Source organism: Pseudophryne corroboree, chromosome 5, assembly GCF_028390025.1.
Source record: "Pseudophryne corroboree isolate aPseCor3 chromosome 5, aPseCor3.hap2, whole genome shotgun sequence".
Classification (NCBI taxonomy): domain Eukaryota; kingdom Metazoa; phylum Chordata; class Amphibia; order Anura; family Myobatrachidae; genus Pseudophryne; species Pseudophryne corroboree.
Genome location: NC_086448.1, coordinates 544,983,366 through 545,005,564, shown reverse-complemented (window position 1 = coordinate 545,005,564; position 22,199 = coordinate 544,983,366). Strand labels below are relative to the sequence as shown.

Here is a 22,199-nt window from a genome sequence, read left to right as displayed (position 1 = left end):
TGCGACTTTGGAATATTCAGAATCCAGCCGTGCTGTTGCAACACTTCCTGAGAGTGTGCTACGCTGATCAACAACTGCTCCCTGGACCTCGCCCTTATGAGGAGATCGTCCAAGTACGGGATAACCGTAACTCCTTGCTTCCGAAGGAGTACCATCATTTCGGCCATAACCTTGGTAAATACTCTCGGTGCCGTGGACAGACCAAACGGCAACGTCTGGAATTGCAATGACCGCTCTGAGCGATTCCATTTTGAACTTGAATTTTTTCATATAAATGTTCAAGGATTTTAAATTCAGAATGGGTCTTACTGAACCGTCCGGTTTCGGTACCACAAACAGTGTGGAATAGTAACCCCTTCCCTGTTGAAGGAGGGGGACCATTATTATCACTTGCTGGAGGTACAGCTTGTGAATTGCCGCCAGGACTACCTCCCTTTCCGTGGGGGAAGCTGGCAAGGCTGATTTTAGGTAACGGTGAGGGGGAGTCACTTCGAACTCCAGCTTGTATCCCTGAGATACAATTTGTATAGCCCAAGGATCCACCTGTGAGCGAACCCACTGGTTGCTGAATTTTCGGAGACGCGCCCCCACCGCTCCTGGCTCCGCCTGTGGAGCCCCAGCGTCATGCGGTGGACTTAGTGGAAGCCGGGGAGGACTTTTGTTCCTGGGAACTAGCTGCATGGTGCAGCTTCTTTCCTCTACCCCTGCCTCTGGCAAGAAAGGATGCACCTCTGACCTTCTTGCTTCTCTGAGAACGAAAGGACTGCATTTGATAATACGGTGCTTTCTTAGGCTGTGAGGAAACCTGAGGCAAGAAAGTCGACTTTCCAGCTGTCGCTGTGGACACAAGGTCCGAGAGGCCGTCCCCAAACAATTCCTCACCCTTATAAGGCAAAACCTCCATGTGTTTATTAGAATCGGCATCCCCTGTCCATTGCCGAGTCCATAAGACCCTCCTGGCAGAAATGGACATTGCATTAATTCTAGAGCCCAGCAGGCAAATGTCCCTCTGGGCATCCCGCATAACTAAGACGGCGTCTTTTATATGGCCCAGGGTTAGCAAGACAGTATCCCTGTCCAGGGCATCTATGTCCTCTGACAGAGTATCTGTCCATGCTGCTACAGCGCTACACATCCAGGCTGAAGCAATAGCTGGTCTCAGTAGAGTACCAGAGTGTGTATACACTGACTTCAAGATAGCTTCCCGCTTCCTATCCGCAGGATCCTTTAGGGCGGCCGTATCCTGAGACGGCAGGGCCACCTTCTTAGATAAGCGTGTCAGCGCCTTGTCTACCCTAGTGGAGGATTCCCAACGTAACCTGTCTGTTAGCGGGAAAGGGTACGCCAGCAGTAATTTTTTGGAAATCACCACTTTCTTATCAGGGGAACTCCACGCTTCTTCACATAACTCATTTAATTCATGTGACGGGGGAAAAGTCACTGCCTGCTTTTTCTCCCCAAACATATACACCCTCTTGTCAGGGACAGGGTTAACCTCTGAAATGTGCAATACATCTTTCATTGCAATAATCATGTAGCGGATGGCCTTGGTCATCTTAGGCTGTAATTGTGCCTCATCATCGTCGACACTGGAGTGGGACTCCGTGTCGGCATCTGTGTCAACCATCTGAGATAGTGGGCGTTTATGAGACCCTGACGGCCTCTGAGTCGCCTGGGCAGGCCCGGGTTGAGACCCCGGCTGTCCCAAGGCTGCAGCGTCATCAAACCTTTTATGCAAGGAGCTTACATTATCATTTAAGACCTTCCACATATCCATCCAATCAGGTGTCGGCCCCGACGGCGGCGACACCACATTTATCCGCACTTGCTCCGCCTCCACGTAACCCTCCTCATCAAACATGTCGACACAGCCGTACCAACACACAGCAGACACACAGGGAATGCTCTGACTGAGGACAGGACCCCACAAAGGCCTTTGGGGAGACAGAGAGAGAGTATGCCAGCACACACCACAGCACTATATAACCCAGGGATATTCACTATAATAAGTGATTACCCAATAGCTGCCGATTTTATGTCTTTTGCGCCTAAATTTATGTGCCCCCCCCCTCTCTTTTTTACCCTTCTTGTACCTGGATACTGCAGGGGAGAGCCTGGGGAGCGTCCTTCCAGCGGAGCTGTGAAGAGAAAATGGCGCTGGTGTGCTGAGGAAGAAGGCCCCGCCCCCTCAGCGGCGGGCTTCTGTCCCGCTTCTGTGTGAAAAAAATGGCGGGGTTTTTTACATATATACAGTGCCTGACTGTATATATGTATGTTATGCCAAAAAGGTACTTCAATTGCTGCCCAGGGCGCCCTCCCCAGCGCCCTGCACCCTACAGTGACCCGAGTGTGAAAGTGTGCTGGGAGCAATGGCGCACAGCTGCGGTGCTGTGCGCTACCTTAAATGAAGACAGGAGTCTTCAGCCGCCGTTTTCGCCGTCTTCAAGCTTCTGTTCTTCTGGCTCTGCGAGGGGGACGGCGGCGCGGCTCCGGGAACGGACGATCGAGGACAGATGCCTGTGTTCGAACCCTCTGGAGCTAATGGTGTCCAGTAGCCTAAGAAGCGCAACCTAGCTGTAGACAGGTAGGTTTGCTTCTTGCCCCTCAGTCCCTCGTAGCAGTGAGTCTGTTGCCAGCAGAAGCTCTCTGAAAATAAAAAACCTAACAAATACTTTCTTTTACTAGCAGGCTCAGGAGAGCCCACTAGGAGCACCCAGCTCTGGCCGGGCACAGATTCTAACTGAGGTCTGGAGGAGGGGCATAGAGGGAGAAGCCAGTGCACACCAGATAGTACCTAATCTTTCTTTAGAGTGCCCAGTCTCCTGCGGAGCCCGTCTATTCCCCATGGTCCTTACGGAGTCCCCAGCTTCCACTAGGACGTTAGAGAAAACCGCAATTCACTGTAGAAAATACACCATAGCCCTGTGCAGCATAATGTAGCATAAGTATGTATAAAGTATAACTTAATTGTACAGTCTGGAGCCTGATCCCTAGGGGAGGAGGTGGGGCCCCAGGTAGTGGGTGTTTCCCCTGTACCCCTGTGGGCCAGTCCAACCCTGTGGGCTCCATACTTCTGCAGTGCTACTTGGATAGAGTGGTGTACAGAATAAATTGTATGGCTCAAATCCCCCCGTCCACGTCCCCGAAACACACACAAACACAGCTTCTGTCCACACTGTTTAATTCTGCCCATCAGTAAGCAGTACATGTTTGTAGTAAATTCTGTGCAATAATATACCATACTCTCCATCAATCATGATGTTAATATACTTAGCAATGTAACTGTTCTCAGTGAAGAACACACATCATTTATCTGATATGTGACACAGCTATTTATGCAGTAGCAGATGAAGAAGCATTTGGTGCTGTTATTCTATAATAACAGATGGCCATTGCTTTTGCACTACAATGAAATGGAATTGCAATACAAAACCACAGGCCTGTGTTTAAAACTTGGCACGTCTGTTCCAATCGTAATTATTTCTTTTGAAAACTATGTACGGCTAATAGAGACCTTCAGCTGAGTACAACCAGTACTGTCACATTTCACGCAAAAGTTATCATTTGTTACAACCAAGACAATATGTACTGTCAGTTTCATTTAGCTACAAGTTCAATTTGCTCACAGACTGATATTTATTGATACACTGGGACACACATTGGTTTGTTTTTTTCACAGTTATATTAGCAAATCTTACCGTGGAAAAGTGTGATATAAATAAAATATTACCTTTACATATCATTACATTATTACATTTACTAGCCTTATACGTTTTACAAAGTTACAAAAGATAAGCAATTTCTGTGTAGAAATAACAGTTCTTCCACAAGTTAAATTATTGCCTTATATCATATCACTGGTTGCATGAGGTCATGTATTAAATGCAAATATTCCTACATATAATACAACCTGTATTTTTTCATTTAATATGAATAGGCAACTAAACCCTAAAACCTTCCTCTTCGTATATCAGCCGGGATGTAATAAAGTCGGCCATGCGGGATGTGGGCCCAAGTCAACATTTTTTTTAAAGGGGCAATCATGTTCAAGGCTAAAGCCTAAACCATGCCTTGTATATGATTGCCCCTTTAAAAAAAAAAAGTCTGAGTTCGGCCGGCATTACACACACCCGCCGAACTCGGACTTCATTACATCTCGCCCATCAAGTATTAATGGAGTGTTTCCTCTGTCTCCATCACAGACACCTGAAGATATATTGTATTTCTCTTAGACATTGAAAGGCAAAAGTACAATATCCTCTAGCAACAAATCCGCAATTAGCTCTGATTGATTTCATATCATTTAGAATGGAACAAACAATCATTAAAGTCCAAACCCATCTTTTTGGCGTGAGATGCGTGGCACAACTTAGATGTTCCATCACACAGGTAGCAATTCTCGTATTCCATACTTACAGTATATATCAATTTGGCATCTGTGTCACATCACAGCTGCAAACTCCCTTATAGAGCACTGGGTGCTTAGTCTTTGTTTTTTTTTTTGTTGCAATAGAGTTGGTATAAAGTGAAAGACAACGCTGTATGGATGCATGACGTGGCACATTCATTACACACTGCTGCTACATACAAATGCCAGCAACACTGTTTAGTTTACTCATGAATTGTACTTCTGTCGCATTCGTGGTGTGAATATGCTGCACACTCAGTACAAAACTGTGCAGTGGTATTCATGACGTGGCTTAGTGGCATAATCTGTAGTGCACCAAACTGGGCTACATGGCAAGATTTGAGAATAGGTAAAATGAGGGCACATCTGTATGTTTTACATAGATTATTGTTGTATTGTGAGGATATGGTGCTTGGTACTGTGCACACATACACATAAATGACATTCCCTTTTGTGAAAAGGAATAAGTAAATTAGATTCAATAGATTAAATAGGCACATTTACAATGAGACTTCCCATCAAAGCAAAACCTTTTACTCCTAGCAAAGCGATTTCATGTTTTCAGTTTGCTGGAGGTGGCACAGATCGGGCATCAGCCTATACTTGAAATGCAATGACTTTTGCACCTTCCAGGAACTTGTTAATCAGGAAAGTGCATTAAACATTAAAGCATTCATATTTACAACAGTGACATGTAATAAAAATTCCTGAAGGAGGTGTAATTTCCGCTATACGCATTGCCACACAGATTTGGAATACCACAATAGCAGGGGACCAGTATGAAAAGCCAGCGTCCGGGATTCCGGCTATCAGTATACCCACAGATGGATAGCGGTATTGTAACCGCATCTAGGCATAGCTGTCATCATTCTAGCATAAATTCCTGATAATCAACATTTACATGTAAATTATATAAACATTTTCATGTAAGAGTTTAGTAACGAACCCTAATTAACAGTAACTACTGTATGAACAATAGATGATAGTTAATTGGGACTGCATTACATAGAGGGATGAAACATCAAACACAAAATATGCATTGTACCATAGGAGCTGCTTCACGATGCTAAGTTATACAGTAACATTTGTAGATGGTTAAAAAAAAAAAAAAAAGAAGACAAAAGAACTTACATGTGTTTCCACATCCCCACCAATGATCTTGCTGTTTGTGAGATACTGTTCTAAGGTTCCAGCCAACAGGGCATCAAAAGCTTCCACGAATGGAGCAACACCTAAAGAGCACACAAGAGCTAGATAAAATACACATATACAAAAGGGTGTACATTTCCAATGGAAGTGCAATTATTTTACTTGCAAGCACTGAAACTGCTGCCTTCTTTTGCAGGTAGCACCCAAATGCTGATCAACTTTTATAGCAATGTAATTTAGTCATGCTAGGACACCCCCGCCCAAATTTAAATCTGTCCACATATTTTTAAACCCCGTCCCCACCTCACCAAAGTTCACAACAGTTTTACTTTAAATCAGCATGTGCCTACACAGGTACTACAATACACATAAGTGATGAAATGGTTTATCAAGCGTTTCTGCACTGTGTATTTACAAGTTAATTGAATCTAATTTCAATTATCATCAAGTTAGTTATGGGCCCTACACGCTGGAAGATAACACTGAATGATACGAACGTTCTCGTTCATTAATGAACGAGAACTCATTCATATCGTTCAGTGTGTAGGCACCAACGATGAATGATGTGCGGCCCCGCGCTCGTTCATTGTTGGTGCCCCGTCGCTTATACATGCAGGCCAATATGGACAATCTCGTCCATATTAGCGTGCAGTGCTATGGAGTCAGGTGATGGGGGGAGTGAAGAAACTTCACTCCCCCCGTCACCTCCCCTCCACCGCCGTGTCGCCCGTATCGGCCGTCGGGCACCTCGGCAGAACATCGCCGAATGTGTAGGGCCCTTTAGTTTAGTGGGCCTAATTTAGACCTGATCACAGCAGCAAATTTGTTAGCCAATGGGCAAAACCATGTGCATTGCAGGGGGGGGGGGGGGGGGGGGAGCGATATAACATGTGCAGAGAGAGTTAGATTTGGGTGGGTTATATTGTTTCTGTGCAGGGTAAATACTGGCTGCTTTATTTTTACACTACAATTTAGATTTCAGTTTGAACACTAACACACCCAGATCTAACTCTCTCTGCACGTGTTTTATCTGCCCCCCCCCTGCAGTGCATATGGCTTTGCCCATTTGCTAACAAATTTGCTGCTGCTATCAGGTCTGAATTAGGCCCAATGTCTTTCCATATTGCTAGTAAAATATCCTTTAATTAAAGTCTGGGACACTGATGAAGTGATTGCATACACTCCACACCACACAGGCACTAGAGGTAAAGATTTCCAATATTCCATCCTGTCACCATCTATGTCCTTGTCCAAATGCATCCTAATGACTAACTCCCAACAGATATTTTTGTCACATGGATATTTTTTTTCAGCTCTCCTGTCTTTCCCTTTCCTGTTTACAGTGTCAAAGACCCCTCCTCTGAGGGGGCATAGCCAACTGTTGTGAAACTACAAGTCCCAGTATGCCCCGCCACAGTTTTGCTATTAGGGAATGTTAAAACTGTGATGTTCAGTTTCACAACAGCTGGAGAGCCACAGGTTGGCCAGGCCTGTACTATAGGGAAAGTAACTTGTTGGAGCAGGACCATAGATGAATGTGGGTGCTTGTTTTTTTTCTATGGAAGCGAAACTGGTCAAAGATCATTACTTCTTCATGCCCCATTCTCTCCCTTAGCGTATTGTACATACTTTAGGTTCATAATCTGGATTCTTCAAGCTAACAGTGTCATATAAATAAATTATAGTTTACCTCCGTCAATACCATTGACGACATCATTCCCAGTTGGCTTAGAAAAGCACGATGTTGACAGGATTGTCTCAAGTTGAATAACAGCTTTTTCAAACCTATCCATTAATCCATGCACCTCTGCCATCTTGAGCACCTGAATTAAAATATATACATAAATATATATTATATAAAACCAATATTGGTGTTAATAAAAACCAGTTAGATTTATGTCACATCAAAACTGGACTGTTATATATCAGGTTTTATCGGACATTGAAACGAGTTTTTCACAAAAGGACAAGAACCCAAACATATATAAAAGCAAACACATAGGCAATTGTTTATTCTGTGGACATTTTCAAATAAAAATAATATATTAAATATATTTAATATAGATAGCTATTTTACTGCCATATTAGCTCATGATATGAAAAAAATATATATATTCCATGTGATCATTGTATATTCTGTATGCCACTACAAAGCATTGAAAATTTTAATTTTAAAATTCTATCCCTATTAAATGCAATATCAAAGTTTCAATAGTCAAGCGATCCCGCTGGTGCCAAAAATGTCGTATTAGCCTGTGATTAGTGCATTCCCTTGTATATAGTATTACTTTGTGTAGCCCAACAACAAAGCCTTTAGTGCAGGGGTGGGGAACCTCCGGCCCACAGGCCGTGTAAGTCCAGCAAAGCCACTTGATCCGGCCTGGCCGCTGCTGTGTGTGTCAGGGGAGAGCGCAGCACGCACCACTCCTGCCCCTTTGTGCTCAGTCCAGCGGTGGCGTGTGTCAGCTGTCAGTGCAGGAAGGAGAGTGCAGCTATGTCCGGCAGCGGTGGCCTGTAGGATCTCAAACCAGCCGCCATTTCATGAGCCAATCAGAGCTCGCATACCGGCAGCCAATCAGGAGCCGCCGCTGCTGGTCTGCGAGCTATGATTGGATAACGAACTGGCGGTTGGTTTGAGGTCCTACACGCCACCGCCGCCGCCCGACATAGCTGCGCTCTCCACCCTACCTGACACCTGACAGCTGACACATGCTGCACCCAGACTGAGCACTAAGGGGCAGGAAAGGTGCGCGCTGCGCTCTCCTCCCCTGACACACACACACACAGCAGCAGAAGGACAGCAGCCAGAGCACTGGAGCAGCAGCGGTGAGCAGCACAGTGGGGTGGGGGGCATGTGTAGGGACATATCTGACACTGGGGGCTGTCTGGCACTGTGGGGACATGTGTGTACCTGGCACTATGGGGGCATATCTATATCTGGCACTGTGGGGGCATGTCTGTATCTGGCACTGTGGGGGCATATGTGTATCTGGCACTGTGGGAGCATATGTGTATCTGGCACTGCACTACTGGGGGCATATCTACTGGGGCATAATTACTGGGGGCATATCTACTGGGGCATAACAACTGGGGCAGGCTAATTTTTAAGTTGATAATTTTTGTATGGCCCTTAGTAGAAAAAAGGTTCCCCACCCCTGCTTTAGTGGATTACTGATCTGGGTTATAAAGGAAAGAATCTAAATTTTTGCTAATTTATGAAATTGCACAGTACAGCAGTATTTGGGAACGGGTCTACTACGATATCCCGGCTGTCGGGATCCCGGCGCCCATCATACCAGTGACGGGAGCCCCTTGCGGGCACGGTGGCGAGCAACACGTGCCACGCTATTTATTCTCGCTCCAGGGCTCGTGGACACCCCAAGAGGGAGAATAGTGGTCGGTATCCCGGCGATTGAGATCCCGGCGCTGGTATGCTAAGCGCCGGGATCCCGACAGCTGGGATATGGAATACTTCCCTTCTTTGGGAACATGGTATAGCAAATATATACAACATCTAATTGAAATATGAGATAAGGTACATAGCACCTTTGGTTATAATGGCATTCATCTTCTGAATAAGGATATATATTATGTATCTGTGTATAATGAAAAATATCTATTATAATAAGATTTTACTTACCGATAAATCTATTTCTCGTAGTCCGTAGTGGATGCTGGGGACTCCGTCAGGACCATGGGGATATAGCGGCTCCACAGGAGACAGGGCACAATAATAAAAGCTTTAGGATCAGGTGGTGTGCACTGGCTCCTCCCCCTATGACCCTCCTCCAAGCCTCAGTTAGGATACTGTGCCCGGACGAGCGTGCATAATAAGGAAGGATATTGAATCCCGGGTAAGACTCATACCAGCCACACCAATCACACCGTACAACCTGTGATCTGAACCCAGTTAACAGTATGATAACAACGAAGGAGCCTCTGAAAAGATGGCTCACAACAATAATAACCCGATTTTTGTAACAATAACTATGTACAAGTATTGCAGACAATCCGCACTTGGGATGGGCGCCCAGCATCCACTACGGACTACGAGAAATAGATTTATCGGTAAGTAAAATCTTATTTTCTCTGACGTCCTAGTGGATGCTGGGGACTCCGTCAGGACCATGGGGATTATACCAAAGCTCCCAAACGGGCGGGAGAGTGCGGATGACCCTGCAGCACCGAATGAGAGAACTCCATGTCCTCCTCAGCCAGGGTATCAAATTTGTAGAATTTAGCAAACGTGTTTTCCCCTGACCAAGTAACTGCTCGGCAAAGTTGTAAAGCCGAGACCCCTCGGGCAGTCGCCCAAGATGAGCCCCCTTCCTTTTGGAATGGGCTTTTACCGATTTTGGCTGTGGCAGGCCTGCCACAGAATGTGTAAACTGAATTGTATTACAAATCCAGCGAGCAATCGTCTGCTTAGAAGCAGGAGCACCCATCTTGTTGGGTGCATACAGGCTAAACAGCGAGTCAGATTTTCTGACTCCAGCCTTTCTGGAAACATATTTTACAGGGCCCTGACAACGTCAAGTAACTTGGAGTCCTCCAAGTCCCTAGTACCCGCAGGTACCACAATAGGTTGGTTCATGTGAAAAACAGAAAACACCTTAAGGAGAAATTGAGGACGAGTCCTCAATTCTGCCCTGTCAGAATGAAAAATTAAGTAAGGGCTTTATATATGATAAAGCCGCCAATTCTGACACACGCCAGGCTGAAGCCAGGGCTAATAGCATCGTCACCTTCCATGTGAGATATTTTAAGTCCACAGTGGTGAGTGGTTCAAACCAATGTGACTTTAGGAAACTCAAAACAACATTGAGATCCCAAGGTGCCACTGGGGCACAAAAGGAGGCTGTATATGCAGTACCCCTTTTACAAACATCTGAACGTCAGGCACTAAAGCCAGTTCTTTCTGGAAGAAATTCGACAGGGCCGAAATTTGAACCTTAATGGACCCTAATTTTTAGGCCCATAGACAGTCCTGTTTTCAGGAAATGTAGGAAACGACCCAGTTGGAATTCCTCTGTAGGGGCCTTCTTGGCCTCACACCACGCAACATATCTTCGCCAAATGCGGTGAAAATGTTTTGCGGTTACATCCTTCCTGTCTTCGACCAGGGTAGGGATGACTTCATCTGGAATGCCCTTTCAGGATCCGGCGTTCAACCGCCATGCCGTCAAACGCGGCCGCGGTAAGTCTTGGAACAGACAAGGCCCCTGCTGGAGCAGGTCCTTTCTTAAAGGTAGAGGCCACGGGTCTTCCGTGAACATCTCTTGAAGTTTCGGGTACCAAGTCCTTCTTGGCCAATCCGGAACCACGAGTATCATTCTTACTCATCTCCCTCTTATGATTCTCAGTACTTTTTGTATGAGAGGCATAGGAGGGAACACATACTCTGACTGGTACATCCACAGTGTTACCAGAGCGTCCACCGCTATTGCCTGAGGGTCCCTTGACCTGGCGCAATATCTAGTTTTTTGTTCAGGCGGGACGCCATCATGTCCACCTTTGGTTTTTCACAACGGTTTACAATCATGTGGAAGACTCCCAGATGAAGTCCCCACTCTCCCGGGTGGAGGTCATGCCTGCTGAGGAAGTCTGCTTCCCAGTTTTCCACTCCCGGAATGAACACTGCTGAGAGTGTTATCACATGATTTTTCGCCCAGCGAAGAATCCTTGCAGTTTCTGCCATTTCCCTCCTGCTTCTTGTGCCGCCCTGTCTGTTTACGTGGGCGACTGCCGTGATGTTGTCCCACTGGATCAATACCGGCTGACCTTGAAGCAGAGGTCTTGCTAAGCTTAGAGCATTGTAAATTGCCCTTAGCTCCAGTATATTTATGTGGAGAGAAGTCTCCAGACTCGATCACACTCTCTGGAAATTTTTTCCTTGTGTGACTGCTCCCCAGCCACTCAGGCTGGCATCCGTGGTCACCAGGACCCAGTCCTGAATGCCGAATCTGCGGCCCTTTCATAGATGAGCACTCTGCAGCCACCGCAGAAGAAACACCCTTGTCCTTGGAGACAGGGTTATCCGCTGATGCATCTGAAGATGCGATACGGACCATTTTTCCAGCAGATCCCACGTAAAGGTTCTTGCGTGAAATCTACCGAATGGGATCGCTTTGTAAGAAACCACCATTTTTCACAGGATCCTTGTGCAATGATGCACTGATACTTTTCCTGGTTTTAGGAGGTTCCTGACTAGCTCGGATAACTCCCTGGCTTTCTTCTCCGGGAGAAAACATCCTTTTCTGGACTGTGTCCAGAATCATCCCTAGGAACAGTAGACGTGTCGTCGGAAAAAAACTACGATTTTGGAATATTTAGAATCCACTCGTGCTGTCGTAGAACTACTTAAGATAGTGCTACTCCGACCTCCAACTGTTCTCTGGACCTTGCCCTTATCAGGAAAGCGTCCATATTTCTTTTAAGAAGAATCATCATTTCGGCCATTACCTTGGTAAAGACCCGGGGTGCCGTGGACAATCCAAACGGCAGCGTCTGAACTGATAGTGACAGTTCTGTACCACGAACCTGAGGTACCCTTGGTGAGAAGGGCAAATTTGGACATGTAGGTAAGCGTCCCTGATATCCAGTGACACCATATCGTCCCCTTCTTCCTGGTTCGCTATCACTGCTCTGAGTGACTCCATCTTGATTTGAACGCTTGTATGTAAGTGTTCAAATATTTCAGATCTCACCTAGCCGTCTGGCTTCAGTACCACAATATAGTGTGGAATAATACCTCTTCCCTTGTTGTAGAAGGGGTACTTTGATTATCACCTGCTGGGAATACAGCCTGTGAATTGTTCCCAATACTGCCTCCCTGTCGGAGGGAGACGTTGGTAAAGCAGACTTCAGGAACTTGTGAGGGGGAGACGTCTCGAATTTCCAATGTACACCTGGGATACTACGTGTAGGATCCAGGAGTCCACTTGTGAGTGAGCCCACTGCGTGCTGAAACTCTTGAGATGACCCCCTACCGCACCTGAGTCCGCTTGTACGGCCCCAGCGTCATGCTGCGGACTTGGCAGAAGCTGTGGAGGGCTTCTGTTCCTGGGAATGGGCTGCCTGCTGCAGTCTTCTTCCCTTTCCTCTACCCCTGGGCAGATATGACTGGCCCTTTTGCCCGCCTGCCCTTATGGGGACGAAAGGACTGAGACTGAAAAGACTGTGTCCTTTTCTGCTGAGATGTGACTTGGGGTAACAAAAGGTGGATTTTTCAGCTGTTGCCATGGCCACCAGGTCCGATGGACCGCCCCTTTATACGGCAATACTTCCATGTGCCGTCTGGAATCTGCATCACCTGACCACTGTCGTCTGGCAGATATGGACATCACATTTACTCTTGATGCCAGAATGCAAATATCCCTCTGCGCATCTCGCATATATAGAAATGCATCCTTAAAATGCTCTATAGTCAATAAAATCATGTCCCTGTCAAGGGTATCAATATTTTCAGTCAGGAAATCCGACCAAGCCCCCTCAGCGCTGCACATCCAGGCTGAGGCGATTGCTGGTCGTAGTATAACACCAGTATATGTGTATATACTTTTAGGATATTTTTCAGCTTCCTATCAGCTGGCTCCTTGAGGGCTGCCGTATCTGGAGACGGTAACGCCACTTGTTTTTATAAGCGTGTGAGCGCCTTATTCACCCTAAGGTGTGTTTCCCAACTCGCCCTAACTTCTGGCGGGAAAGGGTATACCGCCAATAATTTTCTATCGGAGGAAACCCACGTATCATCACACACTTCATTTAATTTATCTGATTCAGGAAAAACTACAAGTAGTTTATTCACACCCTACATAATACCCTTATTTGTGGTACTTGTAGTATCAGAAATATGTAACACCTCCTTCATTGCCCTTAACATGAAACGTGTGGCCCTAAAGGAAAATACGTTTGTTTCTTCACCGTCGACACTGGAGTCAGTGTCCGTGTCTGTGTCTGTGTTGACCGACTGAGGTAAATGGGCGTTTTTACAAGCCCCTGACGGTGTCTGAGACGCCTGGACAGGTACTAATTTGTTTGCAGGCCGTCTCATGTCGTCAACCGACCTTGCAGCGTGTTGACATTATCACGTAATTCCTAAATAAGCCATCCATTCCAGTGTCGACTCCCTAGAGAGTGACATCACCAATACAGGCAATTTGCTCCGCCTCCTCACCAACATCGTCCTCCTACATGTCGACACACACGTACCGACACACAGCACACACACAGGGAATGCTCTGACAGAGGACAGGACCCCACTAGCCCTTTGGGGAGACAGAGGGAGAGTTTGCCAGCACACACCAAAAACGCTATAATTATACAGGGACAACCCCTTATACAAGTGTTTTCCCTTATAGCATTTTTATATATGTAATCATATCGCCAAATAAGTGCCCCCCCTCTCTGTTTTAACCCTGTTTCTGTAGTGCAGTGCAGGGGAGAGCCTGGGAGCCTTCCTCACAGCAGAGCTGAGCAGGAAAATGGCGCCGTGTGCTGAGGAGAATAGGCCCCGCCCCCTTTTCGGCGGGCTCTTCTCCCGGAGTTTGTGAGATCTGGCAGGGGTTAAATACATCCATATAGCCTCAAGGGCTATATGTGATGTATTTTAGCCATAAAAAAGTATTATACATTGCTGCCCAGGGCGCCCCCCCCAGCGCCCTGCACCCTCAGTGACAGTTGGTGACTGTTGGTGAAGTGTGCTGACAACAATGGCGCACAGCTGCAGTGCTGTGCGCTACCTTATGAAGACTGAAAGTCTTCTGCTGCCTGTTTCTGGACCTCTTCAACTTCGGCATCTGTAAGGGGGGTCGGCGGCACGGCTCCGGGACGAACCCCAGGGTGAGACCTGTGTTCCGACTCCCTCTGGAGCTAATGGTGTCCAGTAGCCTAAGAAGCAAATCCATCCTGCACGCAGGTGAGTTTTCTTCTCTCCCCTAAGTTCGTAGCAGTGAGCCTGTTGCCAGCAGGACTCACTGAAAATAAAAAACCTTTTATTCTAAGCAGCTCAGGAGAGCCACCTAGATTGCACCCTTCTCGTCGGGCACAAAAATCTAACTGAGGCTTGGAGGAGGGTCATAGGGGGAGGAGCCAGTGCACACCACCTGATCCTAAAGCTTTTATTATTGTGCCCTGTCTCCTGCGGAGCCGCTATATCCCCATGGTCCTGACGGAGTCCCCAGCATCCACTAGGACGTCAGAGAAAATTTGGATAATTTAAGAATTGATGTTTACATAATAGTTTTGTAAAAAGCAGCATCCATCTACCACATGTAGTACATTCCTATGTTCTATCTATAATATGCACTTGTTTCCCTTCAAGTCAACGTGAAATGACGTATGATTATTCATAATTAGTATGAATGACATGAATGGATACACACGATGCACCTCTCATGTAACTGGATGGTTGATAGTAGGGATTATTATAATGTATATTTCCCAAAAAAACAAACGTCAATAAAAAGGAAATACAATAATTTTGTTAAGCAGGATTTGGAGATTAAAATGATCATTCTATAACTTCTAACTATTTTCAATACTATACACATACTTAAGTCTGGAAATATGTTGCAGTGGCATATAGAATATAAAAATTCAATTGTTTCTCTCTGCAGCCACCACTAGATGGCACCCAACGGAACAATTCAATAGGTGGAAAGCAAAGTTTATTGCGCCCAATCTCCCATCTAAAGTGACGGGAAATGGAGGGGGGCGAAGTTCAATTGTTGTATTTTTATTGCGCTTATCACACCCAGACAGGCCGTGTTTAGCTGCGTAAAATGACTAAACCCGACCAAAGTGCTGGGAGTGACATAAAAAGTTTGGGCTGCCTAACAGGACACTTTTCGCACAGTTCAGCTCGCCTTGAAGGTGCTGCGTGCTGAAATGTGTCTCCCCGCGGCTCATCGCACCCGAATGGAGCAACAATTGACTTGCTCCGTTGGGCGCCATCTAGTGCTGGTCGTGGGGAGAAACAATTGAACTACCCCCAATTGTTGCTCCATTTACATGCATTGAGCCACGGGGAGACACACTTCAGCTTGCAGCCCCCATACTGGCAAACTGAATTGTGCAAAAAGGGACCTGTTTCGCGTTGCGTCCAGAACTTTGGTCGGGGTTAACCGTTTTACGTAGCTAAATCCGGCCTGTCTGGGTGCGATCATTTTTTTTTTTTAAACTGAATATCGCCCCAGTTCTTCTGGCTCTTTAGACAGGAGATCCGGCATGATAAACAACTGAATCACCCTCAAAGATTTTGAATATTATATTTTTATATTGATACTTTATAGACTTGCTTTTCAGATAATATTTTACATGGTACGTGATCTAACTTGTAAAGTGTTCATGTAAAAAATACCTGAATATAAATTAAGTTTATTATTTCTTTTATACAAACATTGGTGATACAATATTCTGTTGGGCAGAATGCTCTTTCTTTGCTACTACAGCTGAAAAGATTACAGAATATCAGTTACTTCCTGAGTTCCATTTGATTTCATGTTCTCTCTGTTGATACAAGTGACATCCTGATAAATGCAGCCAAATAGTAACATCCTCTTCATGAAGCATGCCATCATATAATCTTGGAAGAACCCGCTATGTCCTGCTTCCCTTTGATAGCTATTGATTGTATTTGTGCATCATTGACATACACAGAATGTATCAACTGCAAATATGAAGCAATAAACACTAGCCGTAAATATTATGTATCTTTAATATTCAGGATATTGTACTGTACATGACAAAAAAGTGGAGTTATTCAGTTATTAACACTCACACAGAACAAAAAACAGATACAAAGAAATATTTACAATGCTACTGAAGGATGATGTAAATATGGGAGCAATATTAGATATTACAAAAAAGGGGCACTATTATTCCTAGAAAATAATAACAAGAACATTTACTTGGGGGCAGGGGCTGATATTATCTGTATTTCCCTAGTACCCCAGGCCAGGGGTACCAGGATGGGCCCGATGCTACTTAGCATTAGTCCAGGCATTAGCCCTGGGGCGGGATGTAGTTACGTGACTGGTAGTCACAATACCGGCACCTTCATCCCGCCCCATCACAGTCCCTACAGTCAGCATGCCGACTAACAGGGACTATTCCCACTCGTGGGTGCCCACGACACCCATAGAGTTCCATTTGAAAATGGGCATTTAACTGTAAGAGGTTTTGATTAAAGATGGAGTTTGATGTATTTCTCTAATGCCTTTGAAAGTAATAATGTAACTGGGGTACAAACTACATGGTATATAGGACAGTTTCCGAAATAGTGATATGTATAGTGGGCCTAATGCAGGCTTTTTAGCAAACCAGAAAAGAACACTAATGGGCAAAACCATGTTGCACTGCAGGTGGGGCAGATGTAACACGTCCAGAGAGTTAGATTTGGGTGGGGTGTGTTCAAATTGAAATCTAAATTGCAGTGTAAAAATAATGCAGCCAGTATTTACCCTGCACAGAAACAATACAACCCACCCAAGCAGGGGCGTTTCTAGAGAGGAGGAGGCCCGTGTGCAGGCTCCGGCTGGACCCCCTTTTCTCTAGCCGACAGCACTGTGTAGACTCTGAGCGCTAGGGTCCCAAGGGGACCCTAGCGCTGTCCCAGAGTCTACAACGCATGCGCAGATCTCTGGGAAAATGGTGAGGTGGCCATTTTCCCAGTGATTTTCCTACTGCGCATGCGCGAATCACCAGTAAAATGCCGCTGCGCCATTTTCCCAGTGATTTCGGCAGCACTGCTGCTGTGCCGCAGGATTCCAGAGGGTAATTATTTCAATTAATGGGTGCAGGGTGTGCGGTGTAGGCCCTCGTGGATCGCTGGGGGCCCGTGTGCACCGCACACATTGCACCTATTATAAATACGTCAGTGCACCCAAATCTAACTTTCTCTGCACATGTTACATCTGCCCCACCTGCAGTGCAACATGGTTTTGCCCATTAGTGTGCTCTTTTGGGTTGCTAACAAACATGATTAACCCGCAGTATCCGTTTATAGAACAGTATCTAGTGTAGTATTGTTTGGGCCCCTAACAGCATAGCTAAAGGACAACAAAATACACTTTTACACTATAGTGAAAACTAATTCCACTTTAGCATCACCCACTTTATTAAAGTAAACATTTTAAACTTCTTTGAGATAAACATTTTCCCTTAAGATATTAGTCCATGTATTTGTATTTATGTGTGAGAGGACATCAAAGTACAAAGTAGAACTCACTAATAGTATTGTATGGGGCCGAGTGTAAAATGTGGTGCGCTCACCTGTAACACAAGGAATGCACCTTTTCTCATTCCCATCAATCTATTTAATCATGTCCTGGAAAATCAAATCTTGTTTTTTCCAAAACTAGGTGAACTAGACTGCCAAATCCATGTATAGGTAGATATACTGCAATCACCACCATCAAGAGCAAAGTACAACATGTTGCAGCCCCTAAGATACCACTATTTAGCCTCTCATAACCTTGCAGATTTACGCTAAATTGGCAGAGTGCCTGACATGATATAAGTGCATTTGGACTGCACATTTGCACCATAGCATGGCTGGAAATTACATTACAATTAGGTTACAATAATTTATCATGAAAGGCTTAGGGGGAAATTTACTAAGCTCCCGATTTTGACCGAGATGCCGTTTTTTCATCAAAGTGTCATCTCGGTAATTTACTAAACACTAATCACGGCAGAGATGAGGGCATTCGTAATTTTTTGCAAGTCCAAGTAAAAAATTACGAATGAATACACCATCGGTCAAAACGCGGCTGTTTAAGTATGAATCTCGGTCATTTACTAAGAAGTGCAAAGCAAAAAATAAACAAACACTGCCGTGAAAAATTACAACTCGTAAAAAAGTGCTAAAAAAAAACAGACCTTTTTTTTTTATTCGTGATTGGATAGGCATGCACGGATCCATGAGATCCGTGCATGTATATCAGTGGGAAGGGGTGGGAAAGTGCTTATTTTTTCAAAAAAAATTGCGTGGGGTCCCCCCTCCTAAGCATAACCAGCCTCGGGCTCTTTGAGCCGATCCTGGTTGCAGAAATATGGGGAAAAAAATGACAGGGGTTCCCCCATATTTAAGCAACCAGCATCGGGCTCTGCGCCTGGTCCTGGTCCCAAAAATACGGGGGACAAAAAGAGTAGGGGTCCCCCGTATTTTTAAAACCAGCACCGGGCTCCACTAGCTGGACAGATAATGCCACAGCCGGGGGTCACTTTTATATAGTGCCCTGCGGCCGTGGCATCAAAAATCCAACTAGTCACTCCTGGCCGGGGTACCCTGGGGGAGTGGGGACCCCTTCAATCAAGGGGTCCCCCCCCCCAGCCACCCAAGGGCCAGGGGTGAAGCCCGAGGCTGTCCCCCCCCCCATCCAATGGGCTGCGGATGGGGAGGCTGATAGCCTTTGTTGTAAAAGAAAAGATATTGTTTTTAGTAGCAGTACTACAAGGCCCAGCAAGCCTCCCCCGCATGCTGGTACTTGGAGAACCACAAGTACCAGCATGCGACGGAAAAACGGGCCCGCTGGTACCTGTAGTACTACTACTAAAAAAATACCCAAAAAAAGACAAGACACACACACCGTGAAAGTATAATTTTATTACATACATACACACATGCATACATACTTACCTTAAGTTCCCACGCAGGTCGGTCCTCTTCTCCAGTAGAATCCAAGGGGTACCTGTTGAAGAAATTATACTCACGAGATCCAGGGGTCCAGGCTCCTCGGGAAATCCAGGGGTAATCCACGTACTTGAAAAAAATAACAAAACGGTGTCCCGACCACGAACTGAAAGGGGACCCATGTTTGCACATGGGTCACCTTTCCACGAATGCCAGAAACCCACTCTGACTGATGTCTAAGTGGGTTTCTTCAGCCAATCAGGGAGTGCCACGTTGTAGCACTCTCCTGATCGGCTGTGTGCTCCTGTACTGAGTGACAGGCGGCACACGGCAGTGTTACAATGTAGCGCCTATGCGCTACATTGTAACCAATGCTGGAAACTTTCTGCTCAGCGGTGACGTCACTTTAGGTCAACCGCAGGGCAGAAAGTTCCCATCATTGGTTACAATGTAGCGTATAGGCGCTACATTGTAACACTGCCGTGTGCTGCCTGTCAGTGAGGACAGGACCACACAGCTGATCAGGAGAGTTCTACAACGTGGCGCTCCCTGATTGGCTGAAGAAACCCACTTAGACAGAAGTCAAAGTGGGTTTCTGGCATTCGTGGAAAGGTGACCCATGTGCAAACATGGGTCCCCTTTTAGTGCGTGGCTCGAGTGTCCGTTTTTTTTTTTTTTTTTCAAGTACGTGGATTACCCCTGGATTTCCCGAGGAGCCTGGACCCCTGGATCTCGTGAGTATAATTTCTTCAACAGGTACCCCTTGGATTCTACTGGAGAAGAGGACCGACCTGCGTGGGAACTTAAGGTAAGTATGTATGTATGTGTGTATGTATGTAATAAAATTATACTTTCACGGTGTGTGTGTCTTGTCTTTTTTTGGGTATTTTTTTAGTAGTAGTACTACAGGTACCAGCGGGCCCGTTTTTCCGTCGCATGCTGGTACTTGTGGTTCTCCAAGTACCAGCATGCGGGGGAGGCTTGCTGGGACTTGTAGTACTGCTACTAAAAACAATATCTTTTCTTTTACAACAAAGGCTATCAGCCTCCCCATCCGCAGCCCATTGGATGGGGGGGGGGACAGCCTCGGGCTTCACCCCTGGCCCTTGGGTGGCTGGGGGGGGGGGGACCCCTTGATTGAAGGGGTCCCCACTCCCCCAGGGTACCCCGGCCAGGGGTGACTAGTTGGATTTTTGATGCCACGGCCGCAGGGCACTATATCAAAGTGACCCCCGGCTGTGGCATTATCTGTCCAGCTAGTGGAGCCCGGTGCTGGTTTTAAAAATACGGGGGACCCCTACTCTTTTTGTCCCCCGTATTTTTGGGACCAGGACCAGGCGCAGAGCCCGATGCTGGTTGCTTAAATATGGGGGAACCCCTGTCATTTTTTTCACCATATTTTTGCAACCAGGATCGGCTCAAAGAGCCCGAGGCTGGTTATGCTTAGGAGGGGGGACCCCACGCATTTTTTTTTATTATTTTACATTGTTTAATAAAAAAATAAAAAAAAATGAACCCCAGCACGGATCACACAGATCCGGCCGAGATTGATTGTAAAAAAAGTCGGCAGTGTTTTGCTAATCACTGCCGTAAAAAACTAAAAAAAAACACGAATGACATCGACATCGGAAGAAAAGAAAAACCCGAATACGACAGCTTAGTAAATTAGTCGTAATCAATTCAAAAAGTTGCAATTTTACACTGTCGATGTCATTCGTGATTGAACTTGGACATGATTCTGGAAAATACGAATCTTAGTAAATGTACCCCTTAGTCGGCATCTAATGGGCCCTACACATCAGGCGACCCGCCGCCGAGCTGCCTGACGGGCGACCCGGTGACGGGGGGAGTGAAGTTTTCTGTGAGCCGCTGGCATGCTCCCTCTCCCTCTGACTCCACTGAATAGACGCTGTGCACATTTGCACAGCGTCTATTCACCGCTGCTCTTCTAAGCAGAGCAGCGATTGACAGAGCCTCCCAACTGACCCCCCACCGCAGGACACTGTGGCGCGCGGGTGGGACAGCGGGACAGTCCCCAAAAAACAGGACTGTCCCGCGAAAATCGGGACAGTTGGGAGGTATGCACTGGGCAGTTTTGGAGTGGGGCAGGAAGAGCCCACCAGGGGGATGCATTTGTAGAGGCCCAGGTTTATGGGAGTGCCCAGTCTCCAGAGGTTTGGCTAACCATTAGAGAGTGCATGGTCTGGGCCCCTTAATTAATATATACAGCAATATTGCCAGTGCATTCATGATAATGTACCAGATTAATAACAGCAATGAACTGTAGAGAATACACCATAGTTCTGTGCAGTATAAGGTAATCAATGAATAATGTATAATTCAAATGCACAATCTGGAACCTGATCTCTAGAGGAGGAGTAGGTGAGGCTCCAGGCAGTGGGGCCTACCAGGGGTTTCCCCTATACCCCTGTGGGCCAGTCTAACACTGGCTCTGGGAAATGTAGATGGAGTAACTAAAGAAAGTATAAATGCATGTGACAGATGCAAGGAGAAAAATAAGAATTTACTCACCGGTAATTCTATTTCTCATAGTCCGTAGTGGATGCTGGGGACTCCGTAAGGACCATGGGGATTAGCGGCTCCGCAGGAGACTGGGCACAACTATAAAGAAAGCTTTTAGACTACTGGTGTGCACTGGCTCCTCCCACTAAGACCCTCCTCCAGACCTCAGTTAGGATACTGTGCCCGGAAGAGCTGACACAATTAGGAAGGATTTTGAATCCCGGGTAAGACTCATACCAGCCACACCAATCACACCGTATAACTCGTGATACTATACCCAGTTAACAGCATGATAACAACTGAGCCTCTCAACAGATAGCTCAACAATAACCCTTTAGTTAAGCAATAACTATATACAAGTATTGCAGACAATCCGCACTTGGGATGGGCGCCCAGCATCCACTACGGACTATGAGAAATAGAATTACCGGTGAGTAAATTCTTATTTGCTCTAACGTCCTAAGTGGATGCTGGGGACTCCGT

The 22,199-nt window shown here is 46.0% G+C and overlaps 1 protein-coding gene across 3 annotated transcripts in view; it reads right to left on the bottom strand.

Moving 5' to 3' along the window:
* Positions 1-22,199, bottom strand: part of CAP2 (cyclase associated actin cytoskeleton regulatory protein 2) — a 335,178-nt gene that overhangs the window by 216,291 nt on the left and 96,688 nt on the right. For all 3 annotated transcript variants that reach the window (XM_063923215.1, XM_063923216.1, XM_063923214.1), the window contains exons 2-3: positions 7,248-7,380; positions 5,540-5,640 (exon numbers count right to left, since the gene is read on the bottom strand). In XM_063923215.1, the coding sequence (XP_063779285.1) occupies positions 5,540-5,640; positions 7,248-7,371 (225 nt within the window). In that variant the 5' untranslated portion in view covers positions 7,372-7,380. The remainder of the gene's footprint in view (positions 1-5,539; positions 5,641-7,247; positions 7,381-22,199) is intronic.